General features: G+C 48.3%; 1 protein-coding gene across 4 annotated transcripts in view; it reads left to right on the top strand.

The window, feature by feature from the left end:
* Positions 1–22,070, top strand: part of Eip74ef (Ecdysone-induced protein E74) — a 221,124-nt gene that overhangs the window by 136,634 nt on the left and 62,420 nt on the right. The window contains exon 1 of one of the 4 annotated variants that reach the window (XM_076797767.1): positions 5,127–6,666. The exons of the other annotated variants lie outside the window; for them this stretch is intronic. Within the exon in view, the coding sequence (XP_076653882.1) occupies positions 6,345–6,666 (322 nt within the window). The 5' untranslated portion in view covers positions 5,127–6,344. Of the gene's footprint in view, positions 1–5,126; positions 6,667–22,070 lie in introns of those variants that run through there. 4 annotated transcript variants of the gene reach the window in all.

The following is a 22,070-nucleotide window of genomic DNA, read 5'->3' as shown; positions in this document are numbered from 1 at the left end:
ATTTGTTTCACCGATGGACGCTGTGACGGTAATGTTGCTTATTGCGCGCGCGGGAGGTATGGTCGCGGCGTTGCGTTGCATCGGCGAAAGCGAGCTTCTCGAATTTTTTTCGTCGAGACTATCGAACGTATCGATTTCGAATTTTGTGGATTCTTTCGACAATCTTTGGAGGATACACACAATTTTTTCCTTGCAGATAGAATCATTTTTGCCGGAGTTACGGGGACGGGGTCGAAGAGGACACTCGGGTTCGCTAGTCGTGCTTATTTGATCTTTGGCAATTTTTTAAAATGAAAGTGTCGGACGTATCGATTTAAAATTATGTGGACATATGTGTCACTCTTTAGAGAGTACACAAAACTTTTTGCTTGCAGATAGAATCATTTTTGTGCGGAGTTATGGGGACGGGGTCGAAGAGGACACTCGGGGTTCGCTAGTCGTGCTTATTTGATCTATAGCAATTTTTTGAAATGAAAGTGTCGGACGTATCGATTTAGAATTTTGTGGACATATTTGTCACTCTTTACAGAGTATACCATAATTTCTGCCGGAGTTACGGTAACGCCGAAAGGGTGCTCGTCCGCGAGCAGCAACAGAACGATCGTTGTAAAACCCGAGGATCGAGCAGATCCCGAAGGAAACCGAGGTCGCCGGGTTCTCGACGCGAGGCTCGCGCGTCTCGATCGTCAATCTCCTCGATCGGCCGAACCCGTGGATCTCGGAGAGGCCCTCGGAAAACGGCGAGTCGCGAGTCGTTGCGTTTTCGATCGTTTTTCGGCAACAATGGTGGCTTTCGCCTCCGCCAGGAAGTGCAATTAAGGTCGGGGCCTGTTTTCGTCGTTATCGGGGAAACGTATCGCCGAAACCTTCGCTCGGAAAGAGAAGGGGAACGACCCCACGCCTATTCGCGGGTCGTTACGTTTCCAGGATGGAATCTCGAAATCGCGGGCTGAGCGGAAAACTGCGTCTCGGTACCGGTTTCAACCAGCCATTTTCTGCGATCCTGTACACTAATATTCTACGTCTATTCGAGGTTCAATTTTCCCCTTAATTAATACTTAAAAAATCGCAAAGGTACATTCCTTAGATATCGAGGAAAAGTGGACCAAATTTCCAGTATCGCGATAAACGGATTCTGTAATTTTTAGAATACTTGTAGACTAAATTCTAGAATAAATTTCAAATTATTATTTGAACAAAATCATTGTCATTGAGCAAACGAGCAAGCCATATCATGTATGCTCCTATTCTATTCCAGTATATCTAACTTCGGATAGACAACTGTGATCTCGTCGCCGCGCGAAACTTAATTAGGACACGGCCTCAGGTAAAGCAACGAAGACGAGACAAGGTTGCCGAAAATTTAGGGTAATACCGCGTGACCCGAAGAATCACGATTTATCTGTAACGCTCCGGTATCTGTTACACGGACGCACTGAGCGCGCTCGTTCGCGTCTCCCGAGAGATAGGCGACCGATAAGAGACCGGCGATAATCGGCTGCGATTCATGGACGATTCGTATCGTCGTCGCCCCGACCAAGACGATTCTCGATATCTCGAACAAAAACCGGCGTTCGATGCACCGTTTGAAGCTCGGGAAGTTTCAGAGTTCGGAGCCATTGTTACTCGCGGCCAATCTCTTGTCTTGCGATCGCTTTCGTGGCTGCGCTGATTAGACAATTGTCGTTGATAACTTCGAATGAAGAACACCGCCTTCCTGCTGGTGTAGCGGGGCAACGACTATCACGATTAGATTTCAAGATGAATATTTACGCTATTATATCCGGAGTACTGGTATATTCCAGTCACGTTCGGTGGGGATTTGTAAAATGAAAGAGTGTCGAAAAATATATTTAAAAATCTGATGAATAACTTGCCTAAACGGGATCAAAAATTGCCATCTGTGCAATCATTGAATCATTCTGGGTGTTAATGAGGAACGAATTAAGTCTGATTTATTCAGGCGCGAAATTTTTCGCAGGTTTCCGGTGTTTCATCGAAGTTCTGAGGGTCTATGGAATTTTCGCGAATGATTTCAGAGGGGTTATGGATGTTTGACCGGTGACGTTTGTAATTCGGTCATCGAGGCGGTTTCTCGGGCCAGGAACGAGCGGCAGCGACGCCAAACAGCCGTTCGCGGCAACGGGGTTACGAAATCGGTCACTCTCAAGGCTCGCCTTTGTATATGGCCCGTTGCAAAAACACTTCCGACGTGTTCTCCGGCCTCTCTGCACCTGTGTTTACCGGCTGCAACGAGACACGCCGAATTGGAAGTTCCTTCCCGCCGCGACCTCGTACGCACGTTCACCTATTGTGTACCGTGCATACGCAATCGTTCCAGTCTCGTCTTTCTCTCTCTTCCTCTTTCCCTTTCTCTCTCCCTCCTCGCCGGCCCTCCTGCAGACCCGGCTCTCTCTCTCCTCTCGCCGCTCGATTTCATCCTCGAGAAGACAATGTCAGGGACCGGGGAGACACCAGGAACGTATTCTGAACGTGCTCGCTGCGAACCCGACGCCGATTTTCCCCCCGCATTGTGCGAAACTTCTTGTCCGCAATCGACCATCCAGACCTCGGTTTTTAAATCAGTCTGTTTCGTGATTTCGCTCATTTCTTTTCTTTCCTTTTCTTTTTTCCAGCCCCCGTGCTCTGTAGCTCTCTGCTCGCGTCCAATGGAGAGCTCCGTTCCATTCTGCGAGCCGGCGATTTTTGCAAGATTTTCTGCACGCTGCTGTTTCGCAATGATTTTCACAATTTATTAACCCCCATACAGTCGCTTCTCTCCGTTCGATCGAATGGAAAATTAATTCTCCTTTGTTGTCGAGTTCTTCAAAGTGGTTTCTGCAAAATTTTCTGCACGAAATAATTTTGCGAATTCTTTAATCCCTACAGTCTTCTCTCTCTCTCTTTCTCTCTATTGCATCGAATGGATAATGCATTTCTCATTACCGTTACCGTGCAATTTAAAGCAGAATAATTTTATACTAAAATCCAGGTTTCCCTAAGTGTATAATAGTTTTATTTTTGGGAAGTTCATTTCGTTATGTCACAGACAATGCTACGTTCGTTTGCGAGGATCCGATATTTGTCGAAGTGTACAGAGCCCCGGCAAACGTGTTTCGATGGATCCGGAGTGATAAGGGTTGACACCAGATCCGTCGGAGGGATCAAAGCAACCCCCCTGGTCATTTCTGGTTCTGCTCAAGGCGTAGAAGTGCCTCCTCTGGACCTCATTCGGTGAACTGATTCCTCCGTTCGCATAAAAGCGAATTAAAGAGCTGGATAAAGGCTCGGCGATTTTCGTGATTTCTATAATGGAGCTTAATGCGGTTTCTTTGACCGCTCTACCGTCCAACCTTGTTCGTCTCTCGATTGTCTATCCCTCGTCTGTTGGCGTCGAACAGACGGGTAAATGGAAACGAAAAACCGTGATAGAACGAGACGCGATTAAGATCAGCTCGATCGTATCGTTGCTAAACGAACAAATTGACGCCGGGGCCGGGTCACGCTACTTTTCTAGCGCACAGAAGAACGTGCCGTTTATATCTGCAAGTTTTTTTGTTTACCGTAGTTATATGAACTCGTAAATCAGCCCCTTTATTATCCGAACTACGTTTCAGCCTACTTTCCGGTACAGATAGACTGACTTTCTATAAGCAATTGACCGTTCGATTCCTAATTAGTGTTCTATCTCGACGTGCACTCTTATTGTCGATGCTATTAATAAAAGCAGGCCTGATCAATTAGTCTCTATTATCCGAAATGTACTCCTGAAAACTTACACTTACCGTACTTATGGCAACATAAACGTGACAAATATGTTACATTCAATGTGAAAGGTCTAAGTTCGCCTTGGGCAGTATAACACATCGAGTCAGACTCGTGACGAACAGAATCCATTAAACATATATGTTATTAATTCCCTGCGAATTAAAATATAATCCTCCGAAACTTTTTACGTTAAGAAAGATCGAATCACTGTAGCCATGAGATAAATCATGGTGCAAGGACGGTTTCTATCATCGGAGACAAAATTATCAGTAGAGGACCTCTAGTCTCAACGAGCCAGAGTCCACTAAATATGTATATTATTAATTCCCTATGAATTAAAATACAATTCTCCGAAACTTATTACGTTAGGAAAGATCGAATCACTGTAGCCATGAGATAAATCGTGGTGCAACGACTGCTTCTATCATACAATAAAATTATCAGTAGGGGACCTCTAGTCTCAACGAGCCAGAGTCCACTATCCGAACTTGGTTATCCCGGTCGCGAACGGGTTCGAATTAACGAAGTTCGACGGGTCTCGATCCGGCGAACTTGGATCCCCGGAACAAGGCGAGCCAATCGGAAAAACTGTTCTCGCGACGATCCGAGCGGATCCGTCCGGTTGGTTAACAGGTAAATCGAATCGCGTTCGAGTCGGTCGCGCTCCGTTTCTAGCGGCCACGATCGAAGGTTAATGTCATGAGAGGCCGGCTACGTCACGAGAGGCAGAGACCGGCGTCTGTGTGTGTCCTATCCCAATAGACGACGGGGAAAATATAATAGCTGCGAAGACGGTTCAGGATGGAACGAGAAAGCAAACACGGCGGAAGAAAGAGACGGGAGGGGGGGGGGGAGGAGCGCTAAGGGGGAAGACCAAGATACACGAAGAATCAAGAGAGATAGAGAGGGAGATTGAGACCGTTCCGAGCAAACGAGAGAGCCTAGCATAAAGAGAGAGAGAGAGAGAGAGAGAGAGAAAAGGGAGGGGAAGAAGAAGCAAGGGGTGGAAAAAAGACTGGATAGAGGGAAAAGAGCAGGGTATAGAGAGAGAGAGAGCGAGCGAGGAGGGGTAGGAAGGGATGGTGGTATCACGGGCTGGAACATTGCGGTAGGCTACGCATGCCGAGCGACAGACGGCTCGCGACTGTGTGTGGGTGCCGTTCTCGCGTCTCTCTGTGCGCGAAGCCGCCGGCTCGGATCTGCGGCTAGGAGGGGTGTGGAGGGGCGCGGGACGATCGGCGTCGGCCGAAAAGAACCGAAGTCGGCCGACGAGGAGTGCCGAACGCGCGGTCGGCTTGTGGCGGCTCGGCCGAGGCACAGCGTGGCGGTGCAGGAGCGCGAGCGAGACGCCGACAGTTCGCCGCCACGGAGTTGGAGTGTGAGTCTCTGGAGTAGTGAGTGAACGAGTCTGGACTAGCGGGCTAGCCCGGTTCCGAGTCAGTCAGTGTGCCACCGGCGACCGTAGCCACGGCGCGGAGAACGTGGATACGCTTCGGCAAGTCGCGCTCGGACTCTCTCGCGTTCGGTTTTTCCCCTCTCTCTCTCTTTTTCTCTCTCTTTCTCTCTCTCTCTCTCTCTCACTATCTATCTGTGTGCGTGTGTGACCGTCGCTCTTCTTTCTCGCACTCTTTCTTGCCTCGGTCTGTCGGTCTTCTTTTACCGTCGATCCTCTCCCACTCCTGATCCGACGAGAGGAATCCGCGGGTAGCGCGCGGTCCAGGAGAGATCATCATCGTCACATGTACTTCGGATTCGGGAGATCGACGACCACGATCCGCGACCGCACCGCGTACATTGTTTCTTCTTTGCGGACTTTTTTGTTTTTTTTCGCGCCGACGAGTTTCGCGGGGACCGCTTGAACGGCGGCGCGGAGGGAATGATCGAGCGATCGCAGCGTAGGCGGCGCGACGATCCATCGGAGCGGCGGGAACGTCGCTAGCATCGGAGCCTCTAGATCCGAAGAGATCCTCTGCGGCCGTGTGTGTATCCGGCTGTGCGTGACGCGCGCCACACGGGACGAAGACACCGGAAGAGTTGCGCCGCAACACCTCCCACGAAGATCTATCTCTTCCCTCGGGTCCGGGCCGAAGCATCATCCTTCTTCCCTCGTTCGTCGCGTCATCGTCGAGCCCTGTCTTTATCTGTGTGTGCCTCCTATCTCCGTTTCTCTTTCGACGTTCGGCTTGTCCGCCGGAACTTCCGGATAGTGTGTAAGAGGATCTTGTGGATCGGGTGTGACGATATACACGTATAGTGGATCAGAAAACGATTTTGTACCGAGCGACATAGAGCCTCCTGTACACGGTTTTCGGTGTTCCTCGGCTACGCACACAGTGACACCGGTGTCGTTTGAATTTTTGAAACAGCGGGTGCCGGAGGATCGTCGATCGCGGGTGTGGATATTATGTTGGATCGCGAGACAGTGTCCGGCGAGTATCGTTAGAGGGTATCAAAGATGGTAGTAGCGACGACTGTGCCGTGGTGGTAGCAGCCTAGAGGATCTCTAGGGCAGACAGTCGGCGAGAACGCGATACCCAGTGGTGGAGAAAAGTGGCGGGTGAAACACGGCGGCGACCATGCTCGAGGATCAGCCGTTGGACTTGAGCGTCAGGGTGGGCGATTACGCCGAGTTCTCCAGGGACGAGAACGAGCAGGACCAGGAACAGGAGCGCAAGGAACCGATCGACGATTACGGCAATGCCGCCGCGGCGCTCAGGCTCCGCGGATGCTTCGTCGCCGCGTCCTCCACCGAGTACTCCCACGAGAGGGAGGACCGGACATGCTCCGAGGACTCGGACGACTCCTGCTCGGACAACAACCAGAAGGATGGCACCACCAGGTCGAGGTCCAGGCCACCGGGCACCAAACCCTACAAGAAGAACCTCATGAGACGATACCGTGAGTCCCTCACACCTTACCACCAACATCTCGGACCGGGATCCACGCGATCCGCACACCGGTCCCTTGCATGCGATCCTTCGAGAGTGACCCTTCGGGAAAATCACGCCGCTCGCCCGACAAGCTTTTCGAAGTCCAGAAAGTTGATCTAGGATTTTAGGGCACGCTCCGAACGGGGTTGTTCCGAACCGAACGGTTCCAATTACTTTTCTAGAAATAGGAACTGTCCGACACGTTGACTGCCATGTCACCCAGATGACGGAATTATATCACCGGGTCTGTGCAAATGAATTTTATTAGGAAAATCCGAACAAGGTTAGAGGACTACTCGGTATCAGAAATTTTAGCTCTTCAATTTTTACTTTATTGGATAAATTGATTTGATTTTATGGAATTACTGAGGTAGCTGGTTTGGCGGTCAAAGTGTCGAAGATCTAGTTCTGAAAGTTGATTGAATAAACACGGTCTATGCAAGTGTAATTTCCGATTACGATTTTCTGGTCCTAGGCAGCCACTTTTTGCAGATCTAGTATAGATGATCCGTTAGAACAGTTTTCAAACCCAGTTATTCGAAGTTAAACGCTCCTACTAAAAAATGATTATCAGGCCACAAGAATGCAGTTCCTGCAGATCTAGAGAGGTGATTTAGGATACACGTTGCCCGGTAGTTTTGAAAAAGGATCGATTCATAGCTAAGAGGAATCGTTAGAAAGGTGGATGGATGCAGGTGTGCAGGATCGGCGAGTTAGCCCGTCGTGTCCGGTTAGTGTCTTAACGAGCAGACGGTTAACCGGATACGTCGATCGCGACTCGTCTACGTTCTTGTCACGACCGGCGAAGAAGCTCGCGCTATCTACATGTATACAATGTTTATCAATCTCGGTGGTAACAATAATTGCGGACGGTTCTGCGATAATCGTACGTAACCGTTCGCCGCGGTATTTATCGTCGTTATTGGTTCGCGGATTTTATGCGCGCACCGGGATCTCCGAAGGATTTACGGTTGCTGTTGTTTTCTTTGCGTCGAAATTCTCTCGAAGAAATTTCTGTTTTATCTGTTTGGTTTATGACTTACGGGATCGCGACAGGGTCGCGAGCAAGGTCTCCACCGTTGCTGATCGAGGATTTATCTATTTACGGGGAAAACTTTTCCGGAAAGTTTTCGCGGAAAAGGGGATGAAATATTTCGGGGAAAAACTAGATACGGCAGTTTGAGAACTTGATTCGATTCTTCGCGTGCGCAACGTCTCGGCGGGAGTTATCGTCGGACGGGCGAGATTGCTACCGAGAGATCGTTCTTTCGGCAAGGTTATTATCATCAGAAAAGAAAAAGAGACCACCGAAATAAACGGTTACGTATGCAGATAAGTGGCTCGGCCCCCTCTCGAGGCTTCCAGCGTCGTTCGGTGGTCGGAACCATCTCGCTCGCAAACACAGATTGCTCAACCCTCCCGAGTCGATCTCCGAAAAATTATGCTGCAACTTCCTATAGTCGCATCCCGCCGGACCAATCATGTTTCACAACAATTCATAAATTTCTCGGAGATCGAGACGCACTCGTTCCTCGCGGCTCCTTTGTTTCTTAACGCGTGCGATGCAGGCGAGCTTGTGCAGAACCGAACTGTTTCACTGCGCTTTTCGCGGCATATGGGAAACTAGGGAGCCAGTTCGAGCACTATGGACAACACGAAATTGCTGGCCGCCTGAAGTAGGCACACGACTTATCGAACATGTGATATCTCGCGAAATGTTCCCCCCACCTCGCGCAGAATGTTCCGGGGATTAGAAAACACCTGTAAGGAAAAAATCTGCGATTCTATTTAGAAAAGAAAGTGCAATTTCCGGACGCATCGTGTCGCGTTCGCGAGTAGAACGAAGTCGTAGGCGAATAGATGATACCGTAGCATTAACGCTAGTTTTTCCCTATCTGTTACCACATTCGAGATATAACCTAATCGCGTGACGCACGCTGTATACGCGTCCGGGTATCGAGCGTGCATCGATCTCGAACATAGTCAAAATTCGGAACCGGAGGATCGCGTTCGCGATCGGTTTCGTGACCCAGTGCGAGGCTCGGTGGTGCGCAGGCACGCGTGTGTGTGTGCGCACCATCGGAAAAAGGAAGGGGAGAGGCGAAACAGAAGAAGAGAGTTCGGTACGAGCGAGTGCGTGGCGTACATACTCGTCGAACCGAAATACGTGCCCGTTGGTTCTCCTCTTCTTCTTCTTCTTCTTCTTCTTCTTCTTCTTCTTCCTCGGTACAATGAACGGAGAGGGAAACTGGCCGGCAGAAACAGCGCGAAAAAGAACGAGAAAGAAAAAGAGAGTCGGAGAGAGAGCGAGTGAGAGAGAGAGAGAGAGAAAGGGAGCGTGCGTGAACGGTATGCCGTGCGTGTACGCGCTCGGCACGGTCGTCTGTGTTCGTGTCGGTGCCCGTGCGTAATTTCGGCCGATAAAAATATTACGCAAGCCGAGCCGGCGAAGGTCGTACGACGAGGAGCCGGTAAACGCGCCGAGATATTCGGCTGTTCAAATAATTTTGCAATTTCTCCCGTTATCGGAGCCCCCCTCCCCTCCTCCTCGCCTCTCACTCTCTCTGTTTCCTCTTCGTGATCCCGTTGCCCCGGATCCCGCCTCGAAACACCGGCAGAAGAAGGAAGATAATACCTTGTGACCTGCCCCAACCCCGACGAAATTAGTCTCTCGTATCGCGGCTCTCTCTCTCTCTCTCTTTTTCTCTCTCCTCTCTTTCTCTCTCTTCCCTTCTCTGTTCCACTCTTCTTCCGCTCGTCTTGCTCCGGGGACCCCTTCTCCTCTCGGCCTTTATTCTTCCCATTTTTCGGAACTTCGCCGAAACCTTCTCGAGGAAACGGATCGATTCGATTATCGGATCGACCGAGTTCTAGCCTGTTCTACAAGCGGTTCTGGTTTCTCGTCCGCTTTTGGTTTCGTTGATGTTTACACTTTTACGGAATTATTTGCTCTGTTCACCGATTTGCATCATTATCGTGTAAGCACGCACTATTCTCCTGGTCACTATCTCCGGAGCGGAGTTCCTTCGAGCTGTTCGAAATTATTCTTCGTACGCGTAATAATACATAAAAATGTTGATTAGGGGGCATTATTTCTCATTCTTCCTTAGAAATATAAATAGGCCAATGATGCGGCAGGCTTCCGTATAAACGCGTTTGAAAGAATTGTTTTTAGCAACTTTACGCGTGCATCTTCTGCAGCGTGCAGTTTTATTTTCTGTGTAGGTTGTGTATGTTCTGCGTATCTCTTACTGTACCATGTGTACCGAAATTTTAAACAATTTCTTTTTTATCACGGCAGGTTTATTCTGTTCTGATATAATGCAAAAGTCGATGTTTGTTCGGTTTAACACCGTATCTCGAGGGATTGAACGTCGTTAAATGAAACAATTGTATTTAGCCTGGCTTGCATAAGACAAACCTTCCACGACCTTGCAGAGAACATACTTAAATTCTGATGCTGCTCTCGTTCGCTGCCGCTTTCACTTGCTCATTTTCACCAGAAACGCATAAGAATATTATGCGAACTTTTTAACGGTAGAAGGATTCGCCTTTCGAAGAGGAATGTCGTCATTTATTTAATTCCTAAACCAGCAAACAAAGAATTCAACACGTTGAATTACTTCTAAACGATTATCATAAAAGTAATGCCATTGATTCATTAATCCTGAATTTAACAAGATCAAGTAACCAACCACCGTTAATAATAAGACAGAGCGTGTTTCTATGAATAAAAAAGAAAGGTGAAACTTGTGAGAAATGCATAACATTCGCGTGGCAGTGAAAAGCGCATATTTTTCTCAGAGCCGAAGATACATGCTTTCAACGTCAGCTTCCCGAGGAAAATGTGTGCAACATTTTCGAGAATCTTCAAACAGGAAAGAAAAAAGAATTTTCGGGAATGGTCGAGAATTCGTGATTTATCTTCCTTGCGTATAGTAAATACAATGAACAGATCCACGGCAGGTAGCGTTTCGAATAGAAACGAAGAAACTGCGAAAAAAGCGAGGCGTGGTAGAGGAAAGAGGACGGAGAAAAGAATGAAGCGACGAGTTCACAATATTTACCTGGTTCTTTTTCATCGCGGCGAGAAATGATCGGCCAGCAATATCCCATTGTCCGGAATGCAAAGAGTTCGCCTGACTTTAGGGGGCGCGGTGTTTGCAAACGGTCGAGGCCGAGAGGCCCGAGGTCGAGGACTCCGGAAGTTGTGGCAATCATTTTTAACCCTTTCGAGGAGGCGTCGATGCTGACTCGGACGGGGGCTCGTGTTGTCCTTTCGGTCCTAACGAGAAGGACGAATCGTAGGCGTGACCGCGTCGAGGACCGGGAGAAAGTGGACGACGCGGTCCTCTCGCCCCGGAATTTCTCTCATTTTTCATTTTCGTCACAGTGCACGCGGAACGAATGGCTCCCGGTGGGCTTTTCCCGACCCCGGGCCATGATTTTTCAACTTTCACCGAATCCTCGGTAACGACCGACCCCCAAATCTGATATTCGAAAACACAAGCATCGGGACACTGGGTCCCCGAGCAGCAAAGAGTATTCCAGTTCTCGTGGCCTGCGTGCGCGAATTTTTCGCAGGAAAACTATTAACCCTTTGCACTCGGCACTATTTTCAATGTAAAATTTAATTTTTCTTCCGTCTTACAATACTTTCAATTTATTCGAACGAAACTGATCCGATTTCTACATATAGTATTTGAATGTTTAGTAATCTATTAAATACAAATATTGTAATGTAACAACTATTTTGTAATATTTTTTTGTAATTTCTTTGAAATAATGCCACAACGATTTCTGGTGGTGCTTCAGAGTCACCATTCGACTGCTAAGGGTTAAACCTCTCGCATAGGAATTTTGCACGCATATTCAGTGGTATTTCTGGCATACGTGTGATTTTTTCCCAATAAAAATAATCAAAACTACACAAGCTACATATTTCTTTTTATAGAACATGTTTCCGGAAACATGGGTCGACATAATTGCGGCCGTTCTACCGAAGCAAAGAAATTAAGTTGTATCTTGATCAGTACGAACACAGCAATAGTCCGAACCAAAAGAAACGGAAAATCTTGATTGGTTACAAAATGTCAGCGTTCTGTGTAGTCAAATTGCCGAGTTCTAAAATATTTTTCCGCCGTTGGCACGGTAAAAGGACAAGAAAAAATGGAGGGATTTTAAAAACAGAAGCCTCGGGATTCCAGCTCTCACGGTTCGAAAAGTTGAAATCCCTTAGGAGAAAACACGCGAGGTCGTTTTCCCTGGAAAAGCTGTCGCTTAAAACGCATCGCGTTGCACGTGTTCGGCCGCTGGTAGGGTGTCGAAAAGGGGAAAGAAAACTAACGAGACGTCAATTGGAAGTTTCCTCGATTCGAAAATTCTCGTCCGTAAAAAGCCGACAGTTCGAGGCGTCCGACGCATTTTTTACGAGCACGGTTTTCAGTTTTTTGTTGCCTCGGGGCAAAGAAGCCGGGGTTCGTTTATGGGGGTAGCAGGAGGTGTGGGATCGAACCCTTTCCTCGAATCGAGGCTGGCCGTGCTCTGTCCTTGTCGCGGAAGGAGACAGAAGCTAAATATCTTGGGGCAATCGTTTACTTTCCGAGCTACCGTGTTTGTCGGCCCGGTTGGCTTCTGCGGTCTCTCCTCCCCTCTTTCTTTCTCTCTCTCTCTCTCTCTCTCTCCTTCTCTCTCCTTCTTTCTCCGTTGGCCAGCACCCGGAAAAACTTTCGAAACCTTTCACGGGAGCCTTTCAGGTAGCCGGCCACCTCTGATTTATAAATCGAGCCGAACTCCGGCCGGGGTCACGATTTCCACGGATCCGTGGAGGCTAGGAAACGGGCACGGTGAATGTTAATCGCTCGGACGATTATTCTCGTCCTTACGAGGATTATATCGAGCGGCGACGTGACCTGCCTCCGCTTCCCGCTGATCAAAAGCCCGGCCGCTTATTAATATTTTATCCGATAAAAACCGTGTCGCAGGCCGCGCCTCGCCTGCCAATAAACGGTGGATATGTCGGGGATCGGATAAATTGCCGATTGATTTATTCGGTACACTACCGTTCCCCCAGGGCTCCACGGTTTTTGGCAGCGGCTGTCAGCGCTGGCCGCTCCTTGCTAACGATCGCAGATTTTTCCCTCCGTACCGTGGTCGTCAGCAAAAAACACAAATTTGGCGAAGAGCATTTCAAATATTTCACCGCGATAATATAAAATACGTTATTGTTCACATCGCTGTATAATTTTAGTGAAATCCATCGACGTGACACGCGATAAGCAAATTTTTCAGAAGGAAGGACACAGTGACCTTAACACTAGGTTTACGGGACCCGTTAAAATGACGGGTTCTAATATTTTTAATTTACGATTATTGAGATTGTGAAGATCCATCTACGTGGAATTACTCGACAAACTTATTTCCTTAGGTATATATTATTTAAAAAATGCCTGAAAACTTGGATAACACACATTCTTCTTATTTTTATAAAGTACTGTCAAATACTCGCTTTTAATGCTCCGTAAACCTAGTGTTAATAAGTAGACAATATTTTTTGCATGTGTTTCCTTTCTTCAATACTTTTTGCAACCTGGGCTAACACATTCAGTTAAATTCTTTTAATCTATTTCCGGCTTTGCTCGTTTTTACCATAAAATCCGCAGTGCATTAATATCTTTCGAATAATACAACCGAATTCTTGGAGTGTTCTGATATGTGGAACGATGTGTGCGTTTTTGTCGAGCCTTTGTTTCTCGTTTCTTTCGCGAGATTCCGAGCAACCTCCTTCGTGTCGCTGCGAACTTTTTCGCGGCTGTTGCGTGTCACCTTTCGGCGCAGTTGTTATCGCCGGTCGTTTATTTGCAATTAGCTTATCTGTCGCCCGTAGCCTTACCAAAGTTATTACGTATACCGTTATTTATCTGTTAATACAAAACAACAACAAGCGTTACGCGGCGACCGGTTAATTAGCCGATCAACGTCTCACGTCTTGATCACGTGGTCGAGCTACGTGTACGGAAGTCGAGACGTTTCTCGGCTAATCCCGGGCGAGATAGATTGACCTAATCGGATTGCCAGCCGATATATAGGCCAGTCGGTCGGGGGGACGATAAGTGGATCTTTTCCGCGAATTTCGATGATTGCCGAAGGTAGATATACACGGTGGATCTAGAAACGATTTTTTAAACACTGTACTACTTCCGATTCTCGAAGAATTGTGATGATTCTGTAAAGCTTGGACTTATTCTAAAGCTATAAGCCTCTAGTTTAATAATCCATTGCTCACTTTATTCGGAGACATCGGAACCCGGAAGAGGTTCTTGCACGCGAAGATTTATGTTTAGCAAAATCGATTCGGACGAGAAATCGATCGGAGGAAAAATGTAAGAGCAGCGGGAGCGTGTCAGAATTTCGAAGAAGCGCGTTTTCACTTAACGCAGTCTAATAACGATCGAGATGAGCCTGTTACTTTCTCGCCTTAGATCGGCGTGAAAATTGCGAGTCGTTATGAGTGGGGATGGAGAGAAAGAGAGGGAGAGTGAAAACGAATCGACGCGGAATCTCGAAGCCGAAAGGGGACAGTATTCGATAGGTCGAGGGGGTTGGGGTGGGTGGTGGAGATCCCGTTTCCTTTGGTTTCCGTGTCTCGCTGGGACCGATCTCTCGCAACCCCCGGCCGCTGATTAACCCTGGTTGGCGGCTGCTCAATCGACGGACACTGTTTTCTTCCCCCTCGGGGCCGATCGAACGGTCTTCATTTCCTGATTAACCCCGAGGCTTCCTCTCCTCTTCCTGGTGCAAGAAAGAAGAGAGCCACCGCAGCCGGAAGTAATCTGTCTTCCTCCTCCGCTCGTGGCGAGGCGGTCTCGCGAAAGGAATAGAGGCCAGAGAGGAGGGTGGAGAGATAGAGAGAGATAGAGAGAGAGAGAGAGGCTGGAGAGTAAGCGAGCCGAACGGAGAGAGAAGAACGTCCGCTCGAATTCACTTCGAGTGATTTAAAGGCTGGAATTATCCTTTTTCGCCCCTTCCGCTGGCCCTAACCCTCCCCCCGTCTCGCCCCGCTGGGCCATTATGCTGCTGCCTAAGTTGAGGCACCCTTTCGACGACGCGTCCAGAAGAGCCTAACCTTTTTACGAGCGTCCGAAAGATTTCCTGCAGCCATCGATTGCGTCGGATTTGATGGCCTCTCACGAATCCGTTTCGAAGCGTCCACGAAGCGATCTAAAAGATCTGAAGTAGAAACGCGATTGTCCGCGGTAATCAGTGGAACATGACTGTTCGAACGATGCGACAATTGATTTCAATTCTGAAGTGAGAAACAAATAATTCGGTAATCAGAGGTCCGGATGACCGAAATTAAATCAGAACTGATCGTATTAATTAATCGATCGATTCGTTTTCAACTTCAGAATCTGTACGAATAATAACGTCTCTCCGGGGACGAACGTTGCAGTTTGATTCCCGACGGCTTCTTCTTCTCCCCGAAGCCTCGCCATTGTTTGAACCCTGATAAGGCGTCGCAGGGTGTCGGTGGGGAGGGGGAGGGGTCCGGCTTCCTTCTGCAACGTCTGTCGCCATGGGGAACGTTTTATCGAGGCGATATATGGAAAGCCTCGTCGGTGGCTGTATTTAAATAGCCGTCGGACGGCCGCTTCGGGGAAGCGCGAAGGCTCATTGGAATTCAGGATATTGGCCCGGCGAGGAAGGAAGGACTAACTTCCTGTCTGCGGTGTTCGTACCCTTCTTCGTTGCCTTCTCGAACCATGCGCCGACACCTTTCCCTCCTTTTTCCTACCCGGATGAATCCTAGACAGCTTTTTCGTACCTGTCCGCAGCCTCTCTCGCACCTACACCCGTGTCCTTTGTTATGCGCGTCGACACGCCGTCATCATCGCTGGACTGCGGGTTTATGTGTTTACGACGAGAATGGGTAACCGCAGCTAGAAGCAGTAAAGAGATTAGGGGAATTGAAATCTGTCCGGTACGCGCTGTTTCCAACCTAACGAGATTGTTGAGGACAGAAATACAGTAAAGTCTTGATCTAGATAAAGTGCTACACGATCTTAGTCAGTTCCCCTCCGCTTGAGAAGCTCGAGCTGCCACGATCGCCGAGCAGTGTAAACATAAAGCGTAAACATGTCGCGCTGTACTTTCGGCGCGGTCACAAGGTGACAGTAGCCGTACACGATATATGTCACAGCAGGGACCCGAGGATTAGACTCCACTGTAACTGTCCGAGCACCCTTTCCTACGATCGATGCAAACAATTTTTATTTTGCGAAAAAATCCGCAAAATTGAGCGTTCTTGCAATCCTAGCAATTAGAAAATGGCCGGTTCCAGATTTTTAATTTTACAATTATTGAAGTTACAAAGACGCTTTCAATAGGAAATGGTTGCATATTTGGTAGAGCTAATATTGTGACAAGTGCCGCACAGAGTCCAAGTAAAATTCAATCTTGACATTTTTTTTAAAGGCCTGGTAGGTTCAGCGTTATGCCAACGCCGTGTACGAATCCAAGGAAACGTTCATTCTCGGTTTGTGCTTCTGTAATGCACGATCGCTCGAACTGTAGCCCCGTGTCCGCAGAATTGAACGAATTCGCTTATTTACATGCGCGCTGCAACGAAAGTGTGTCACTCGACCAACCGGTGGCAGCGAACGCGGTAAACATTGTTGAACGCGTAAAGCAATGGTAAATGGTACATTCTAAAGCGGCGATTTTGTGAAATCAGCCGCGACCAGTTTCCTCGAGGTAGGACAAAACGAATCGAACGAATCCTGCGTGGCTCCCACCGAAAGTGGTCGGTCGTTCATTTTTCGGGAAAAAGCGACCGCGCAAAGTAAATTTACAGAAACGAACGTACAATACCTATCCGCCCAGTTACAACCGGTGTCCTCGAAGCAAGGACGAAACGAATTCGCTCCAATCGCAGGGAGTCCCGCGTGGTTCCCACGGAAGCGTGTTCCACAGAGTGTTAGTTTTCCTTTTTTTTTTTCGAAAAATCGTATCAGAATCGCTACACCGGCGACGCGTGCCGCTTCCTGGCCGTTTCACCAAAGTTTCCCCTTGGGAAACTAATTGCCCGGCTTTCACGAACTTGCGCGGAAAATTTTCTCCGCCTCGACGAGCGTCGTCGCCCGTAGAAAGTTGAATCGGCGGAACCAGCTTTCGTCGTATCCGCGACGATCGCGTCCCGGCTCGCGTCGGTCATTTTTCTTCGGGCATTTCCGAGGTCGTCGCGCACTGTCGTCCTTCCTTCGACCCCTTTGTCCCTGCGCGGAAGAAGGGATTTTCCTCGGCGACGCCAGGAACAGGAAAAAGATTTCTATCGATCGCGTTCCCCGCGAGCGCCCATTGAAATGCCAGAGAAAAAGGGAAAACGGGTTCGACGTTGGAACACGCCCAGGCTGTCTCTTTCTCTTTCTCTTTCTCTTCCTTCTTCTCTTTCTCTCTCTCGAACGGCCAGTATTTCGCGCGCGCGATATTAAACGTTGCCGCTACTGTGCTCGCATCGATGAAATCGAGCTCGGTCGTTCGCTCGAGCTTCCACTTGAAACTGACCTACATTCCGCCGTTTCCGAATCCCATAGGATCGAAGCACGATCTTCCGCTGCTCGCTCACTTAACCCTTTCCCGCCTCTTCCGCTGCCGGTAAACTCGAATCGATTATATCTACAAAAAAAAAAAAAAACAAATTTTTTAAACACTTCGTTTTCGTTGGACTCTATTTTCCTGGAGAGCCTACGTGTTATTATTGACCGTCAGTGTGTCGAACTATGTTATTATCATTAGAACGACCGAGCAATGAATGCGACTGACGTATATTGCTTTGTAACCGTGACAAGACTGTGCCCATTCAGACTTCATACAACTTTTATTGTAATATGTGCTTCAATGAAGAGGTTCATTAAAAAATTTCCGATGAAAACATTTTTGCAATTTCAATAATTGTAAAAGAAAAAATTAGGAACCAGTCATTTTGACTGCTCCGGTCGTTCTAGTGTTAAACGACGAAAAGGTTGGCTAATGGTTCAAAGATCCCGAAAGGGCGAAGAAGAGGCGGTGGAGGAGGATGCGCGGTCGGTGTCTTCGCGAGACGATTTTTTTATAGCTCGTCGAGGGGGTGGCAGAGCAGGGGGTGTCACCGGAGCGGACACTTGCTCTATCTCGCGGGCAGAGACGCCGTATCCCTATTTTTTTTTCCTCCTTGAAACGCGGCGTTTCTTGGTCCGTCTTTGACGCAGGGGATGATCACCCTCTCTGCCGGCCGCCCTTTCCACGCCGGGTCCACCCTTTTATCCGCGCGGCGTGGTCTCACGCCTCACGAATTTCCTCTCGTCCGACGGGGATCGATTTCCCGCGGTATTTTCCACGCCGATCGGCCCGGAAGAGAGAGCCCATCTAGAATAGGAGGAGAGAGAGGGAGAGAGAGAGAGAGAGAGAGTGAGAGAGGGTGCGAGAGGGGATGGAGAAAACGAGAGAGAGAAGGAGAGAGGGGGTGAAGGACGTGCCGTAGGCGGTCGCAATAGGAAAACTGGGGTAGACTGTCCTTGTGCTCTTGGGTGGTTATTGGAACGTTGGCACGGAGACGCTTACCTTCGTCTACCGGGTGTCCCAATTGCGCGGACGACTCGACCGCTTGGCACACGAGCCGATTAATGAAAGTGGAGCGTGATCCTTCGTAAAAATAGAGGAACGCCCCCCGTGCGTCGGCGGTATGGCGATCGATCGATTGGTCAATCCCGCGTTTCATGCCCGATCGGACGACCGACGATCGTTCTCACAAGCCGCCGCGCCGTCGTTCCAGAAATCTCGCGCGTTATCTTATACGCTCATCTGCCTCCGGCATCGATCTATGCCCTTTGTCCTCCGACAGGATTTATTTACCCCGTTCCACAACCCTTTCTCTCTCTGGCCTCCTCGCGTGATCCACGCGGTTGCTGCGATCATTGTAGCTGATGTACCGAGGTTTTGGGAAATTCGTTCTTCCTTAATTCTGCTCACCGGAGTCCTCAGGGAGCTTAACGTTCATCTCCAAAGGGCTAATCGTATTGGATGATTGCGAGCATTTGTGCCTGATTTTCTAAGACCTCAAGATCCTCGTTTAAAAAAATCAGCTTTCTTCAGGAAAAGCAATCCACCAAATCGTGAAACGTTCGAAGACAATTTGTAGGAGATGGTAATGACCAAACTGCGGATTTGATGCATTCACGATAAAAATAGGTTGAGTAGAAAACTGAGAAAATATTTAAAGACTTTATAATTACTGTTGTACTATTCTGAACCGATTGAGATCGCTAAAAAAAGAACTAGACGTCTATGTATCTCCTATATATCGCGATTAACGCGGACAATTTCATTTCGAATAAAAATTCTCAGTCTAGCAAATGTTTAATTGTAATACTAGATTCGCTCATGGACCGCTTCAGGTCGGGCTACTTAAACTTGAAGCATGTTAGGGAGCATGTCACAGTGCCCGGTCGCAGGGTTGACAGAAAAGCAAACGGCAAAAACGAATCACTCGCAGCACGGCAATTAGGCGATCATTGCGTCAAAGGACAGCTCCGGGAGAGCGAGCCCAGACCCCTCCGCGCGTCCATGTTAATTAGCGATTAGTGTCGGAGCGACAGCTCGGACCGAAAAATGCTGGTTTAAAGGTCCCCATCCGTCGAGACGAGCGTTTAACTCGATCTCGAGAAGCAATTGACCTCACCTTGACACAATCGTCTGCTCGGTTTTGCTCTCGGTGCGTGGACCGCGTCCGAATTGGCTCGCGACAAGCCTAACCGAGCCGAGCGAAGCCGATTGCGGACGGAGGAATCGCCTCGATTTTCTCGAGCCTGGTTCTCGGTGCCGCGATCGACCCGCTTGGATCGCGAACCGATCTAGAAAATTATCCAGAAAAAGCAAACCGAAATCAATCTTTCACACTTTGAGTGCTACGTCAAAAATACGAGACGGAAAGATTTGTTTTCGTACTAATATTAACCTTCAGCAGCGAATGGTTAGGATCTACAAAATGCAAGAAGACTGAAATAGTACTTCGTGCATCTGAACTTTTCAATTTTTACTTCGCTAAATAAATTACTTTTATGGAGTTGGGCAGCCAACGTCGAACGGGAATTTGTTAAATACGTGAATTTTTAGAATATGGCTTCTTTTTGCGCAAAGCGGAGACTGATTTGGCCTGTATCAGGTGCACAGACGAATTCGTAATTCTCCGTAGCACTTTTTGCGAATTTATCGATAATCTATAAACAGGTAAAATTCATTCTATTCTCCAAAATAATACTCCATCTTACCAGTGATTAACCTTTAAATGGACTTTTGAGATATACCTTAAAAATGCAATGGTTACATAAAGCAGCTGGAACATAAAGCTGTGTCCACACAGAAGCAGCGATGAGTGACATTTAGTTGATTTCGCACGTGTCTTGACGAAGTCATCGTTTTCATCGAACATAGGAGGCGACAAAAAGTCGCTCGAGGTATCTTCAACGTGTACGTTTCCGGAGACAATTCGTAGAAGTTTCGAGAAATCGTCTCGGTCCGGCTTTCGAGTGGCTCAATTATCGGCGCCTGTCGTCGACCGAGCTCGCAGCCGACACCCTGTACAAGGGATCGATATCTCGCGCAAGGGGTGCATTAATTACCAGCGTGACTGCGATACCACCGGCCCTGGAAGAATCGCTCGGAAGCTGGGCGATTAATTATCCAACGTAACCGCATTATTAATCCTCCCCGCTAACCGTCCCGGCGTTCGCAAGCTCGCGCTCCCGGGGACTCCCTTTTATTATATTAGGTTGTTGCATATGCGATTGTTCGATTTTAGAATGCGAACATTGTGCAGCGTTGCAATCAGGAAACACTATCGCGTGCTCCAATATATATCGAGTATTTTCATGTCGTTTTAAGGTACAAAGCTGATATTTATTCTATCTTCGGTTGTCGTCGAGATTTATCTCACCGTTCAGTCAAGCATAGTTGCAGCGAATTAATTCTGGAGATGATCGAAGAGACAATACAAGAAAGTCGTAGCGAGCCACGCGAAGATGAGCAACACCGAAAGATCAGTGAAAGGGCGACGACAGAGCAGCGAGATATTGAAAGAGAAAGGGACGAGCCCGTGGAATAATGAGCCATTAATCACGGACACCTTGGGAACTATCTGTCACTGAAAACGGCGCGCTAACGTCTTCTGCAAAATGCTGCACGACTCAATCCAAGCGAAACAAAATATCGGGACATTCCCTGAAGCTGCAAAGTTGCAAAACTTTGCACGACTTGCAAAATATCCATCACATTCGAAACGTTCTCCATTTTCTGAGAACGACTGAAAAGGAAAGACGAAATTTTTACCATGCATGCCTAGTAAACTCGATCAGCAGTCACTGTTAATACTTTCCTGGAAAATAAATCGTATTCGTTCAGACTTCCTATGAATGGTTTCCCAGAGAAGTCATTTTAAGCAAAGATTTTGGACCATTTTGATCGTAGGGGACCTTCACAACTCAGTGTTGACCAGTCTCCACTGTCTTCCGGGTGTAAGCAGTGTGTGATTTCGCATCTGTTTTGCCAGCATTTCGCAAGCATCGTGACCAGCTTCGTCTGAGGTCAAGAAGATGCGTTGCTGACCCCAGACGAGGCTGGTTCGCGACGCTTGCGAAACGCTGTGAAAACAATTCCAAAAAGAGAAAAACGCACAGCTACCTCCAAAGGCATCAACACTGCACACTGAACTGTCCGCATCGAGTCCCAACTCAGTGGGGAGGTGACTTTACTCGAAGGAAGGAGAGCGTTATCACTAGACGGGGGATTTTTATGCGAAAGTCTGAGCCAAATAAGCTTATCATTCTTTCTGTAACCATGTCAACACAAGATCAAAATGACACACGTATTTTTTCTCAGTTTGCATCTACTCATTTTTGCCACAGAAGTATAAAGCTCGCAGTCATGTTATCACGGGGGCAGGTATATCAAGTTTCAATCAGAGGTAGTATTTCCCGAAATAGTTGGGGACAGCGACGGACACTTAAGTGTGCCCTACGGTGTACAAAATCTTCAGGCTTCCGGACGGACGCGACGCGAATCGAGTGCCGGCTTAAAAAGAGAAAGCGTTGCCGGAAAACGTAGCAACTGCTGAAATCGAGACTCGCGCGACGAGAACGTCCCCGCGGCGTCGAGAGAAAACGCGCCACCCGTTAGATGCGCGTTCGAGCGAAGGAAAGGAACGCCGGCGAAGCGGGCCGGAGCGGGTCGGAGCGGGACGAGGCGGGCGAAGCGTGCCGCGGCTAGGCGAGGCGAGGCGAGGAGCGTGGAAACGGCGGAAGAGAGGCGGACTCGATCGCTCGCTATAGGTACAAGAACGGT

The sequence above is a fragment of the Halictus rubicundus genome, chromosome 12, assembly GCF_050948215.1.
Source record: "Halictus rubicundus isolate RS-2024b chromosome 12, iyHalRubi1_principal, whole genome shotgun sequence".
Lineage (NCBI taxonomy): Eukaryota > Metazoa > Arthropoda > Insecta > Hymenoptera > Halictidae > Halictus > Halictus rubicundus.
Note: the sequence above shows the minus strand (reverse complement) of the source record. Positions and strands in the feature narration are given on the sequence as shown.